This window comes from Gopherus flavomarginatus, chromosome 16 (assembly GCF_025201925.1).
Source record: "Gopherus flavomarginatus isolate rGopFla2 chromosome 16, rGopFla2.mat.asm, whole genome shotgun sequence".
NCBI lineage: Eukaryota > Metazoa > Chordata > Testudines > Testudinidae > Gopherus > Gopherus flavomarginatus.
This window is the reverse complement of record NC_066632.1, coordinates 3,170,870-3,185,197: the sequence shown is the minus strand read 5'-3', so window position 1 is coordinate 3,185,197 and position 14,328 is coordinate 3,170,870. Positions and strand designations below refer to the sequence as shown.

At 53.6% G+C, this 14,328-nt stretch overlaps 1 protein-coding gene across 2 annotated transcripts in view; it reads left to right on the top strand.

Annotated features, from left to right (window-relative positions):
• Positions 1-1,553: 1,553 nt before the first annotated feature.
• The window catches only part of TNPO2 (transportin 2), a 29,859-nt gene continuing 17,084 nt past the window's right edge, over positions 1,554-14,328 (top strand). Inside the window, exons 1-10 of one of the 2 annotated variants that reach the window (XM_050925072.1) lie at positions 1,554-1,596; positions 4,074-4,187; positions 4,502-4,577; positions 5,797-5,946; positions 6,878-6,984; positions 8,883-9,016; positions 10,337-10,418; positions 11,297-11,419; positions 12,495-12,613; positions 14,204-14,264. In XM_050925072.1, the coding sequence (XP_050781029.1) occupies positions 4,089-4,187; positions 4,502-4,577; positions 5,797-5,946; positions 6,878-6,984; positions 8,883-9,016; positions 10,337-10,418; positions 11,297-11,419; positions 12,495-12,613; positions 14,204-14,264 (951 nt within the window). In that variant the 5' untranslated portion in view covers positions 1,554-1,596; positions 4,074-4,088. Of the gene's footprint in view, positions 1,597-2,767; positions 2,903-4,073; positions 4,188-4,501; positions 4,578-5,796; positions 5,947-6,877; positions 6,985-8,882; positions 9,017-10,336; positions 10,419-11,296; positions 11,420-12,494; positions 12,614-14,203; positions 14,265-14,328 lie in introns of those variants that run through there. The other variant, XM_050925071.1, reaches the window with a different exon arrangement.

The following is a 14,328-nucleotide window of genomic DNA, read 5'->3' as shown; positions in this document are numbered from 1 at the left end:
TGACTAAATGCGCCACTTTCTCCTTCCTTGATCTTATCCAGTTGCCCCTCATTTGCTTCTTCAGGTGCATGAAGAAAGCCTGGAAGAGTTTTTCTTTTCCTCATCTTATATGATTGCAGATTCATCATCAAATGCTGGCATCGAACAGAGGGCAGAGTTAAGGTTGTCTGGTCGAGGGGTGACTGAGCAGGGCTGGTTTGCTAGGGGAGCAGAGTCCCTGGCAGGAGTGCCGGGCAAGAAGAGTGGGGCAAGCCCCTGTGCCCCAACTCCACTCCCCAGCAGGAGCACCAGGCGGATGGGCAGAGATGGGCATGCTGCTGCGCCTTGACTCCTTTTTTGCAGCAGCAGCCCAGAGGAGGGGTCCCTCTTGCTTTGGTTCTGGCCAGGGCCTCACAAAACCATAATCCACCTCTGGACTCAGGACACGTGGGTTCTATTCTGGCTCTGCCACTGACCTGCAATGTGACCTTGGGCAAGTCACATCCTTTCTCTGTGCCTCAATTTCTGCTCCCAGCCTGTGTGTCTTCCCTATTTTGAGTGTAAACTCATTGAGGTGGGGATTGTCTTTGTTTTTCTATTGTCTTACACACATGCTTGTACTGTGCCCTGTGTGAACGCATTTATCTCCGTTTAAAATGGATTGGAGTTTAGTTTGTGAAGGAAGCAATGTAAGCCACATTTCAACTGATTTAAAAACATCCATTACTGTATCAATTTAACCAAATTTGGTTTAAAAATTACACTTATAGTTAAACCAGTATGACTGCGTGTAGACCAGGCCTCAGGTATGTACAACATCTGACAGGTTAGATGCTACTGTACCCTAAATCCCATTCCCCTTCCAAAGCTGGTGCTAGAACCCAGGAGTCCTGGCTCCCTGTTCTAACTGCTAGATCGCACTCCTCACCCAAAGATAGAACCCAGGAGTCCTGGCTCCCTGCCCCCTGCTCTAACCACTAGACCCCACTCAGAGCTGGGGATAGAACCCAGGAGTCCTGGCTCCCAGCCCCCTGCTCTAATCACTAGCCCCCACTCCCCTACCAAAGCTGGGGATAGAATGCAGGAGTCCTGGCTCCCTGCCCTAACCACTAGCCCCCACTCCCCTACCAAAGCCGGGGATAGAACCCAGGAGTCCTGACCCCCTGCCCTAACCACTAGCCCCCACTCCCCTACCAAAGCCGGGGATAGAACCCAGGAGTCCTGGCCCCCTGCCCTAACCACTAGCCCCCACCCAGAGCTGGGGATAGAACCCAGGAGTCCCGGCTCCACCCCTCAATCACAGTTTGGTTCACCAGATTGAGGGAGGGGGCGTGGCTATTGCCTCTCTTTGGGAGCCGAGCCCGCCCCTTCCTCCTATCACGTGACCGGCACCCGCTTCGTTCCCCACCATGTGACCCCCCCTCAGTTTCCCTCCCTCACGTCACGTGGTGCGGCCGCCAGCGGGCGGGGAACGGCGGCCGGCCGGGGTCAGCGCCCGCGTGTCGCGTTCGCCTCGTTTTGCCGCCGCCGCTGCAGCCGCCTCCCTCCTGGGCCGGGCAGCCGGAGCCGCCGCCAGAGCGAGAGAGGCCGCCGCGCCCGCCCCTGGCAGCCGGGCAGGTACCGCCGCGCCGGGCCGGCTAGGCCGCAGCGCCCGCCGGGGCCTGCGGGAGGCGGGCGGGGGCAGCGTGGGCGCGGGGGGCCGGGGCGGGCGCGTGGCCGGGAGGGGCGCGGGGGGGCTGAGTAAACCCAGGGGGAGGCGAGGATGGGGGGGCCGGGGGGGGGCCGGGGGGAGGGGAGAGGATGGGGGGCGGGGGAGCAGCCGGGAGGGGAGGGGAGAGGACGGGGGGCCGGGGGGGAGGGGAGAGGATGGGGGGCCGGGGGAGCAGCCGGGGGGGAGGGGAGAGGATGGGGGGGTTGGGGGAGCAGCCGGGGGGGGAGGAGAGAGGATGGGGGGGCCGGGGGGGAGGGGAGAGGATGGGGGGGTTGGGGGAGCAGCTGGGGGGGAGGGGAGAGGATGGGGGGGTTGGGGGAGCAGCCGGGGGGGGAGGAGAGAGGATGGGGGGGCCGGGGGGGAGGGGAGAGGATGGGGGGTTGGGGGGGCCGGGGGGGAGGGGAGAGGATGGGGGGGTTGGGGGAGCAGCTGGAGGGGAGGGGAGAGGATGGGGGGGTCGGGGGAGCATCCGGGGGGGAGGGGAGAGGATGGGTGGGCCGCGGGAGCAGCTGGGGGGGAGGGGAGAGGATGGGGGCGCTGGGGGTGTCTGGGGGGAGTTGAGTCACGGGGGTGGGAAACTGGGCGAGCCCAGGTGGAGGGGGGGGTCGTTGGGAGATCAAATGTGGGGAGGCCAGGATGGAGCCCAGAGGTGTGGGAGAGGAGAGGATGGGGGGGCGGGAGGAACAGCCGGGAGGGGCGTGGGGGAAACCCGGGGGGCTGAGGAAGGGGGGCTGGAGGAGCAGCCGGGGGGGAGGAAGAGGAGACGATGGGGGTTATTGGAAGCTGTCAGGAGGAGCAGCGGGGAGGAGGGGCAGGATGGCGGGGCTAGGAGGAGCGGGGGGGGGAGAAGAGGGAGGGCTGGAGGGGGCAAGAGGAGCAGCTGGGGGGTGGGAGCAGAGGGTGTCTGGCTGGGGTTGGGTCGAGGAGGGGGGTCGTTGGGAGATCAAATAAAGTGAGGCCAGGATGGAGCCCAGAGGAAGGCAGGAGGAGCCTCAAGGGGTGGCTGGGGGAGGGATGAGCTATTTGGGGTTGGGGACAGTCACTGGAGGACGTAGGGTGCAGGGGAGGAAAGAAGCATGTGTGGGAGGGGACCATGGTTGGATATCCTGGGCCTGTTCCAATTTCTGGCCTGAAGGCCAAGGTGGTCCAGCCTCAGGATTGTGGTGAGATGGGACCCACTCTTTCCCATCAGCCCAAATGGCACCACACAAGGTAACCCCAAGAACTTGCCTCATCCTGTAGCTTGGTGAGGCTGGAGAGGGGGATTTGGGGCTGGATCTGCGGGATTGGGAAGGGGGCCTGTTTAGAAAAGGCAGGCTCAGAGCGTTGGTGGGTTAGGAGGAAGTGGGGTCTACTCTGGAAAGGGTGGGGCAGAGAGGAAACGGTGAGGGTGGAGACTCAATCTCTCTCCCTGTGTCTCTCTGGGCTGCGACTGTAGGTAGAGGAGCACTGGTTTCCATGAAAACTCCCACTAACTTATTTTCAAGGAAAAGTAAGTGAGGTCATAGCCCTACAAAAATCTCTTCATCTCTAAATCCACTGTATGCTTCTCTTCTGCTGAGCCCCCCAGATGGCTTGGTGTCCTGATGATAACAATTTGAGGGACCATAGAAGTTTGGTCTCTACCTATTTCTCCCAGTACCCCCAGTAATTTGTTCTCCAGTTCAAAATATCCCAAATGATGGTGCTTCCTTTGGGAAGTTGATTCCACAGTGCAGTAGATCCCTTGCAATAAGGAAACATTTCCCATTGTCACCGTAAACTTTCTCCATCGGTTTCCCTGACATTATTCCTAGATCCCTGGAGATGGATGTGATGCTGCTGGGTGAGCAGAAGTGTGCCTCTTCCATGTAGGGTGACCAGATAGCAAGTGTGTGTGTGTGTGGGGGGTGGTAGTAGGAGCCCATATTAAAAAAAGCCCCAGATATCAGGACTTTCCCTATAAAATCGGGACATCTGGTCACCCTACTTCCATCCAATGAAGGCCTGATCCAGCAGCCACTGAAGCTCCTGGGAAGACTTTAATTCATTTAAATGTGCTTTGGATGGAGCTCTAGTTCTGTAACATGTTATGCTAATATTATCCTCACTAAACCCACCCTCCAAACCTTAACACAAAAATAGCATTTTCAGTACATCTAGTCCCTGCAGAAGCAGCAGAAACTCTTCTTGCCTCTGTATGAAGGCAGGAAGGACCTACATACATTGAGAAGTCCGTTTCTTAGGCAGCCATCTGCTCATGGATCAGAACTGTGTCCAGTCATAGCGAGTGCAGGTCCATCCTGGCTGACAGCCAGAGTTCTGCAATGCCTTGTGATCTTCGTTGCAGTTTAGTGAGATGCTCTGAATGGAGTATCATTAACCTCTTTTCCTTCCTGTGTAGTTACAGCTCTGCACCATGGATTGGCAGCCAGATGAGCAGGGACTACAGCAAGTGCTGCAGTTACTCAAAGATTCCCAGTCTCCTAACACTGCCACACAGCGCGTTGTCCAAGATGTATCCTTAAAATAATCAAGGCTGCTCTCTAGGAAGTCAAGTTGTGTATGTTTGCTGTGTAAATTGTGCTGAAAACTAATAACCTTTAAGTCGAGGTGCCCTGCGTAGCCTTAAAATGGGGAGAAATTTTAGTACTTCAGTCTGTGGATTTATTTTTTATCTTAGAAGAATCTGTGTCGCTGACATGCAGCTTGGCAGGGTGCCCATCTGGTCCTTAATATTGCAACGATCTGGTCCAAACAGATACTGTGCATCAGCCTTCCTTTAAAATCCCTGTTTGGGCTGTGAGCCTTCTTCTTTAACCAGCGCTGTAGAAACTGAAGCAACTGAACCAATTCCCCGACTTCAATAACTACCTGATATTTGTCTTGACACGGCTGAAATCGGAGGGTAAGTTCCCTGCTGTGATGGAAGTGGGTGGAAGATAAATGGGGACTTGTCCCCATGCCATTAAGTGTCTCTTTTGTGCAAAATTCCTTCGCTGGGGATTGTTGGAATAACTTGCGTGAGCAAAAGAATAGAAAAATTGGGAGGTGGGTTTCCTTGCCGGTGGGCGGGCGAGCTCCACAGACACATCTGAGCTAGGCCCTCTTGCTTGTTAAATGAGCTTGTATCTGATCTAGGGCTGACACCTTAAGCCCCTCAAGATTCTTGCTGGAATATCTTGTAAACTTGACATTTTAATGCTTTAGAAATGATTTTTCCACAGGTGTTCTTGCAAGTGACTGACTTTCCTAAAAACTTTGAGGTAGTGCCCAGAGTAGGGATCTGGGACACCTAGGTTCTCTGCCTCAATGAGAAGAAGACTAGGTCAGCAGTTAAGCAGAGGATGGGAAATTTGTGATTGTTAGGTACTGATATGCCTCCCCCATCCCTGTAGTATCTGGATGCCTCACAATCTTTCTCACACACTCACACACACCCTGTGAGGCAGGGAGGTGCTGTTATGTCCATTGTACAGATGGGAAACTGAGGCACGATGAGGCTAAATGGCTTGCCCAGGATTGGTCAGGTGGAGCAGGAATTGAATCCATGGTGCTGTAACCACTGGGCCAGCCTTCCTCTCTAAGCTGAGCCTGCAGAGTTCTGCTCCCAGCTGGGGGAGAGATTGTGGACTAGTGGTTCAGTAGGGGCACTGGGAGCCAGTACTCCTGGGTTCTATTCCCAGCTGAACTTGCTGAGGCCTCTTCAGTAAGTGAGTTAATCTCCTGCTCATTCTGGGCTTCTTCAAAATGAGGCTGGTACTGTTTGTCTCAGGGGAAATGCGAAGCCGAAGGGGGGTCGTGTTTGAAGAGGAATGGCAAGCCATTGTGGTTGGAGATGAAGGTATAGTGTGACTATAACAACAAAAGGCAGATAGCTGCATCCTAAACCTTTGCGTGCATTGAGATTATAGGCACGTACCTGGGAAGCAAACCCACGTGCTTGATATCCTTTCACCCTACAGCCTGTTAGAGCGCTTTACCGACTAGATATAGAAATCTCATCTCCCCCAATCGCTCACAGACGTGCAGCCACCTCTAGGGTGAGCAGCGACAGCTGTTGATGGAATTTTTTTATTTTTGTTCTCTTCCCCCTCCACCTCCTCTTCCAAAAATCCTCTAACCAGATGAACCGACTCGCTCGCTCAGCGGGCTGATCCTGAAGAACAATGTGAAGGCGCACTACCAGAGCTTCCCCCAGCCCGTGGCGGAGTTCATTAAACAGGAATGTCTCAATAACATTGGCGACGCTTCCTCTCTTATCCGAGCCACTATCGGTAAGAGCGGTGGGGAAGAGACAGGGTTGCACTGTGGGAAGTTAGTCCAATTTCAAGTAGCTTATGCCATGTAAGTACATTTGCATGGAGAGGAGAGGAGAGTATATTGTAACGATCCCCTTAAAGCGAGGCTGTGCTCGCTGGCATGGAAAATCATCGATGGCCCATGTTGTGTTGTCTCCTTATCAGGAGAGGATTTTCCTTCCTGCTTCACTGGCAGTGAAGAATCAGTGATGGGAACTTAGCTGAGGCAGGAGGTGGGATTGAACCCTGCTTGTTCTCTTGTAGCGCCTCCTGCAGGGCCAGTAGGAATAAAACACTCTAGCCTTGTCTACCCTTAAGTGTGATCTCAGGCATAACTAAAGCAGCAAACCTGTCTCCTTATGTAGATGCCATTACACTGTAGTAAGGCTTCTAGCAGCATATCTGTTGCTAAAATAATCACGCCTCTTACTGACCTAGTTATGTGGGTAAAACTTTAATTGTCGGTCAGGTTGAAGTCAGTAAAATGACCGGGCGTGGGTCAAAGGTGCATAGAACCGATGCGGAACAAGAATGTATCTGTAATGAGAAAGGTGTGCTTACCTAATGCTCTGAAATCATCTTGTGTAGAAAACCTCCAGTCCTGATCCTTGCCTGGCAGTTCTGGTAACATCGCTGCTTCTGGAACGTTCCTGGAGAAACTGACCTCCCCTTCTTACTGCCAAAGGGGTAGCGGACAGATACAAGGGTCTGGCTGTAGTGTGGGTCTAGGGATTGGCAGACATTGGGGAGGGGATCGTGATAATAGCTGTTTGGGGTGGGAAATGACACCTCCTCTCTCCCCTGGGTGTGTGTAAATGACCTTGAGAGACTGACTGAGTGGAACCCTTGGTTTGACAAGCCGGAGCTTACCATGAGGCATGAAATGTCACTTGTTTCCAACTGGCAGGGATTCTCATTACCACCATAGCGTCCAAGGGGGAGCTTCAGATGTGGCCGGAGCTCCTGCCGCAGCTATGCAACTTGCTGAACTCCGAAGACTACAACACGTGTGAGGTAAGATGGATGTCGGGGGAGAGAAGGCGGCGGGATGACATCTCTCGGTTTGCATATAGAAGGCAAACTCTGTCACCTGCTCAAATCCAACCCAGCTGGGTGGCCCTGAAGTGAACTGAGTTATCAAATCTCAGTCTGGTTCCTGTAGGGATAAATGTCCATGTTTCTGTCTTATGGTATCGTCCCTCAGTTTCCCATCTGTAAAATGGGTCTGCTTTCCTAATGTAACCCACACTTGTGGAGTATGGTTCTCTAGCTGTCGGATTGAACCAGAGTACATAGTTCATGAGTCTGTATAGCTTTTGAGCTGACAAACGTGGGTCTTCTAGCTCAGACAGTAGATGTTCATACTTTTAGATCTCGTTGTCCCCAATGTGATCCCCACTTCCGACAGGGCCCCCTCCCCTTCCCCCCCAGCATCTCATGTTTCACTAACATCACTGACAGACAAGGTAAATACCTCAACAGGGGTTCTGTGAGGGGAGTGCACTTGGAATTCCTCAGATGGAAAACACGGGTAGGGTAAAGTACTGTCCTTCACAGGGCTGCTCAGGCATTTTTCAGGGCCTGGGGCAAAATCTGAAAGCGGAGGGGGCCCCCACTCTTCCAGAAAAAGCCACTTGGGGTGGGGAGGCTGGAGAGCAAGCTCACCTCTTAGTGGCGGCTCCTACGCAGGGGGATGGACCCAGCTCCCCACTCCGGGTTTGGCCCAGCTGCCCCTCGGCCATAATGGAGGACGGCTGGGTCAAACTTGAGTAGGTGGCGCTGTGACCAGTCACAGAGGGTCTGGGCACCAGGTTGCAATGCCATTTAGTTTGGAGGCCCTCTCAAGGAGGGGCACAGGGAAAATTGCGTGCGCGCGCACACACTCACTCACTCTCTCTCGATCCTTCCATCTTGGAGTCGGGATGGGGGTCATAAAGAGAACAGGAAGGGGACAGAACTCCTCCCAGCACTCATGTTAGCTCTGCTGCTATGGCTGTTCCACTCCATTTCCCCGCATAGACAAGGGCTTAGACTGTCCTTGCTTAATAGCATTTGAATTGCCTTGTCTGGCCTTTGAAATGAAATACCTTCCCGAAGTGATTGGGAGAGGGGTTGAGACAACGCCATCAGTGCTACTGTTGTTTAGTCAGAGACTGAAGATGTGGGGACAGCAGTGCCTGGGTTTGGCTGTGAAACTCTCCAGTGGGGTGGGGCAGAGCTTGGATTCTGTGCAAAGCAGAGATGCAGATAAGGCCAAATCTTGGCAGCTCCTTATAAGTACGTTCCTGCATCCTGCAGCGGAGCGCCCTTGCATCCAGTTACTGTCTGGTTACAGTGAAATCCCAATTTGTTTCCAGCTGAAGTTGTTTGGAACAGGGATCATCACTCCCCTAAGAGTTTACAGTCTAAATAGATGAAAGAGGGTGAGTGGGGGAAACTGAGGCACAGAGTGGGAAGCCCAAGGTCAGGCAGCAGGTGGTCCAGTGACGTACCCTCTAGACCACACTGCCTTCCTCGAGTTTGGTGGTGGTGATAGCGTTGCCTTCTACATAGCTATAGTTATCACCATAACTTCAGTGGTAACCACTGTGCTTGGGTGTGGGAGTGCTCTCAGCAGTACATAAGCCGCCAGGCAACATTTTCCATCCCTTCTTTGTAAACACTCGTGGGTTGAGTTTAGATTTCACCTGCGTGTGTCCGTACAATGCTATTTTTGCGTTGTTCTCCTGAGCACCCATACAGACGTCAATCTTCCCTTTCGCTCTGTGGTCAGCTGCCAGCGTTGTGCCTTGGAGTGCGGCGTTGGTCTGGGATCTGAAGATCTGGGTGCTAATCTCAGCTCCTCCACAGACTCCTTGTGGGACCTTAGCCAAATCTCTCTGTGAGTGAGCTGACGAGTCTGTTGTGTTTAGGGGGCCTTCGGTGCCTTGCAGAAGATCTGTGAGGATTCTTCCGAACTCCTGGACAGCGATGCTCTGAATCGACCCCTGAACATCATGATTCCCAAGTTCCTTCAGTTCTTCAAGCACTGCAGTCCCAAGATCAGGTGCGTATTAGCTTGCCTGGCGGCGCGGGGAGCGCTGCCCCCTTCACTGTAGTGCTGGGGTACAGGTTGGGCGTGCGTGTATGAAACCTCAATGGAGCCCACCCCTTCGTAACATCTCACTTCCCCTTCCTGAGTGCATTCGCGTTCTGCTTTGGGGGATGTCTCTGGGCTGGTACCAGAGCCAGGACCACGATCGCTGGCAGGATGCCAATGAGCTTCCAAGTGGAGGATCTCTCTTCTCTCCCCCTCGCCCCGCCCATCTCTTGATGAGCAGAATGCATGGCCTCATGCTTATCAGAAAGCTGAACAGTGTTCAACAACTGACCCAGAAGGAGCAGTGAAAATTCTGCACAAGTTGCCAGTTAGAACAGCAGTCCTGTTACACAACATTATGCTGCATTTTGCTCTGAATGAGATTAAAGTAACACCTCTCCTGTATGATTTATCTTGTCAGGCCCCCATCACGACAATAGCTGAGCATTCACCATCTTTTATATATTAATCCTCATCACTCCCCTGTGAGGCAGGGCTGGGCTAAGTGACTTGCCCAAGGTCACACAGGGCGTAGGTGGCAGGGCAAAGGAATGAACCTGTATCTTCGAATTCTAAGTAATACCCTAACCACTCCACATCCTTCCTCTTGATCTCCATGCTGTCCCTCCTGGGGTGAAAGAACCAACTTCCCCTCAGCACCACAGTGGAGGAGGAGAACTTCTCCCAGGAACCTCAGGGCAACCCCCCCCCCCCGCCAGTATGTCTAGATGGGGCACCCTGGTTTCTACAGGCTCTCCAGCAGGATGGGGCTCTCTTGGAACTACATGCCACTGGGTTCCATCATCTGCACAGGCTGAAGGGCTGAGCTGGGCCTGCATGCAGCCCACTGAACAGCTGAGAGCTCTTGAGATCAGAGCTCTGTACTGGTCCCACTGACATCCCCACCCATGGGAAGATCGAAGGTTAGGCCCTGAAATGACTAGACCTGGGCTGCTGTTTGAGCAGTGACATACACCTCCTTTGTGCATGGAAGCAGAGCTCACTACCCCGGTAACAGTCCCTAGCTTTCATGTAACGCTTTTCATCTTAGATCTCAAAATACTTTCCAAAGGAGGTTCATCCCATTGTCCCCATTTTACAGGTGAAGAAACTGAGGCACCAGGAAAAGTGACTTGCCCAATGTCATCCAGCCAGCAGAGCCAGGAATAGAACCCAGGTCTATCCACTGGGGCCACACTGCCTCCCAATGTCTGTTTCACAAGGGTGGCAGGGTGACCACCTGGAATATCTCTGTGACCCACTATCTTTTTTCCCTCCCTTGATCAGGTCCCACGCCATCGCCTGTGTGAATCAGTTCATCATGGATCGAGCTCAGGCGCTGATGGATAACATCGACACCTTCATCGAGGTGAGGAGCCATTTCAACCCACTCTCGCTGCCAGGCCAGACCCATGTGCAGCACTGTGCCTGGGTGGTCTTAAACAGACATGCCCACCCTAATGCTGCTGGTGTGCTCAGCTCTCCCATAAGGCAGTGGTATGCAGGCCTCCCTGAGTGCACCACAGCCTGTGATCCCAGAAAACACCAGCTGCTCTGAAGTGTGGTGATAACACCCAGCTGTAGAGCTCAAAGCACTTTATGAAAGAGATTTTACAGTTGGGGAAATTGAGTCACGGAGGTGAAATGACTTGCATAAGTCACCCAGCAGAGCCAGGAATAGAACCTGGGTCTCCTGCCTCCTGATCCTGAGTGCTATCCCCTGAGCCGCGCAGTCTGCCATGTGGTGCGTAGGGACCATTATTGTATCCGTGCCTAGAACCATGGAGCCCTGCTCCGTGACAGGGCAACCACAAGACAAATATTCACAAGCTCTGTCTGGCTCCTTTGTACAAACACCACCTCGTGTCTCCCTCCTATGTTAGCCTCCGACTCATGCATCCGTTTTAAACCCCCTCCCCCGGACTTCTGGTTTGTGCTGTGCAGTCCTGAATATATCTGTAGCATCATGTACTACAGGTCTGCCTCTGTGCAGGCCTGCGCAAAACAGCCCAGTGCACTGGAATTCTCCCCTGGCTTTTCGCAGGCTCTGTAGTGTGTAGGAATCCCTCCCCCACCCAAGTTAAACCAGAACCTCGCTGTTTGAAAACCAAGCCTGCTCCGGCCCTGTCCGGCGGCAGCCTAGGGACTGGCTAGGCCTCTCTATTCCGTGCCATGGACGTCAGCAAGGGAATTCCTGCGTTAAGGACCCTAGGTGTCGCTGAGTCTCAGCTCCCCCTTTCCCCGTAGCACTTGTTCGCTCTGGCGGTGGATGAAGACCCTGAGGTTCGGAAGAACGTCTGCCGAGCGCTGGTGATGCTGCTAGAGGTCCGGATCGATCGTCTTATCCCTCACATGCACAGTATCATTCAGGTGAGTCCCAGAGCGGGATCCCGCAGGCTCTTCTGTGGCAGAATGGGCTTTCTGGGGATGCTGTGGGTCAAATCAGCAGTTAATGGCCTCCAGGCTTGGGGGGTGTTAATGTAAAACTGGCCCAAGCATGGGTGGGGAGAAGGAGCAACAGACCTGCTAGTAAACTGGCTTACATGGTAACCAGATTCTCAGGTCGATGCGAGCGACCTGGGTTTGCTCTTGTGCCCAGATGAGTCCAGGAAGCTGGGCTTCCCTGGTATAACCTCTGAGGTAGGGATCACACCCTCTTCATGCTCTCGTGCTTGATGCATTAGGCCAGGGGTTCTCACACTGGGGGTCGGGAACGCTCAGGGGGTTGTGAGGTTATTACATGTGGGGGTTGCGAGCTGTCAGCCTCCACCCCAAACCCCGCTTTGCCTCCAGCATTTATAATGGTGTTAAATATATTTTTTAAAAGTGTGTTTAATTTATAAGGGAAGGTCGCACTCAGAGTCTTGCGATGTGAAAGGGGTCACCAGTAAAAAAGTTTGAGAGCCGCTGCATTAGGCTGTCGGTTTGCCAAGGGTCAACAGCATCCAATTTCACACCTGTGTTTTAAAGGCAGTTCCCCCCAATTGGCATTCGGTCAGGACCCAGGTGACTGCCCCTACCCGGAGATGTGATGCTGGCTTGATTACAGAGCTTTGGGGTGTTGGTTAATGCCCCATAGATTGTGCCCCCGAGCATCAGGTTTCATGGTGACTCAGGGTGAAACATGCTGAGTCCCGCATAGGTTGGGATCGGCCAGGTTGGTCCGCCTCCTGGCATTTCAGCATGTAGGACTGTCGGGGACCTCCTGGGTCATTGACTATAGCCTCCTGCTACCGCAGGCCACCCCCGGGTGGTCATGGCAAATAACATTCCAACACGTATCAAGCTCCATCTTCAGGCTGGTTGGGTTATTGGAGCCAAGTGCATGAGGTTCTTCTTGCACGGCGGGCGAAACAAAGCGCGGGCAGGGGAACTGAACTGGTAGCTGCTGCGCCACGGGCCTGCCCTGAAGCTGGCGTTCTATCGGCGCTGCTCTTCTCCCCAGTACATGCTGCAGAGGACCCAGGACAACGACGAGAACGTGGCCTTGGAAGCCTGCGAGTTCTGGCTGACGCTAGCCGAGCAGCCCATCTGCAAAGAGGTGCTGTCCTCGCATCTAGTGCAGTGAGTAGCCTTGCTTCTGTACAAGCCAGGGAAGAGTCAGGAAGCCTGTTGGGGCTGCCGCTGCAGCCAGTAAGGGGCGACTGGTTCAGAGAGCTGGGCTAAGCAACCCTGGAGGCACAGTAGGGAAGGACAGGCAAATACTGTTGCTTTTGAGGGTGTTTGCTCCCCTGCTGATATTTGAGGGTCTCGAGGTTGGAGCTGGAGATTGGGCTAAGTACGGGGATAGCTGGGTGATGTGCTCCGGCCTGTGACACAGGTGGTCAGATTAAGGCCAGGCCCACATCCCTTCCTGCTGCCAGTTCAACTTCACCTTTGCTGCCGCTCTTACTGTAAGCGGTGGAGCATGTGAGCTCGCCAGACCGGAAATAGAACCAGCTGTCAAGCTGACCATGGCTCGTCTGGGTCTTAGCTGGGTTTGCATGTGTCTCATTGGCTTATTGCTTCACCCGTACGAGGTTAGTAAAGTCCTTTTACTTGAGGGGGGGGCGTTGAGAGCTCTCGGAGGCAGGTAATTAATCCACTCAAAGGACTGAGTGCTCTGGTGCTGTTCAGTGCCTGATCTGTGCCTTCACCCACACCCTGGGCTTACACTGATGAGCAGCCTTGCTAAGGATCCCCGGTTAGGGGCGATGGACTGAGCAGAGGGCTAGGAGTCAGGACTTCTGGGTTTTATTCCCATCTCGGGGGGTGACCTAGAGGTTTAGACCAGGGGACTGGAAGTCAGGACGCCTGGGTTCCATGCAATGTGCAGACACCATAAAATTCGCTTTCTTCTTCTATTTTAAAAGAAGGAACGTTAGTGCAAAGAGGGTTTGTTTTTTTAACTAAATAATTGAAGATGGGATTTATGGGCTAGTGCAGGGGTCCCCAACATGGTGAGTGCGGGTGCCATGGCGGCGGTCGAGCATCTGCCAAAATTCAGCATTTCGGCAGCGATGCCTCTGGATGAAAAGGTTGGGGACCACTGGGCTAGTGCATTGGGAGCTTGGAGTCAGGACTCCTGGATTCCATCTCTAGCTCTGGGGAGGGAGTGTGGTTGAGTGGTTAGCGTGGTGAGGGCTGGGAGTCAGGACTCCTGGCTTCTTTTCTGCTCTGCCACTGGTTTTCAGCAAGGGCTAGCTGCTTCTGTTTGCTGGTCTGTAAAATGAGCAGAACCCATTGAGAGCTGACTGCATAGCTCCAAGTATTGGATAAGCCTGAACAGGGGGGTTGGATATTGGTTATTGCTCAGGGCTGATCTAGGCTGGAAACCTACTTTGGCATGGCTGCGTCTCTCGAGTGTGAAAAATCCATGCTCTTGAGAGACACAGCTCTGGAGTCGTAACCCCTGGAAGGTCAGTGGAAGAGTCTGTCCAGCTGGTGGCTCAGAGGCCTCTGCACAAGCAGATTCAGCCTGAAGCTCTTGGCTCGTTGCAAGTGGTTTCAATAACCGAACAATTGAAGACATTTAGAACACACAACAACTCGCTCAGTTGTCCCCTTTGTTCTCTAGTTCTGGCTGGTTATAGGCACTTGCCTCACTCTGATTTCACCTCCCTCTGCTCAGACCCTGATTTTTGAATCCACCCTTATTCCCCCTCCTCTTGACAGATTGATTCCGATCTTGGTGAATGGAATGAAATACTCTGAAATCGATATCATATTGCTAAAGGTACGTGTCTGTCAATGCAAAGGGGTAGGGGGTGCACTTGGGACAGCCAGGATCCCAGCTCTGA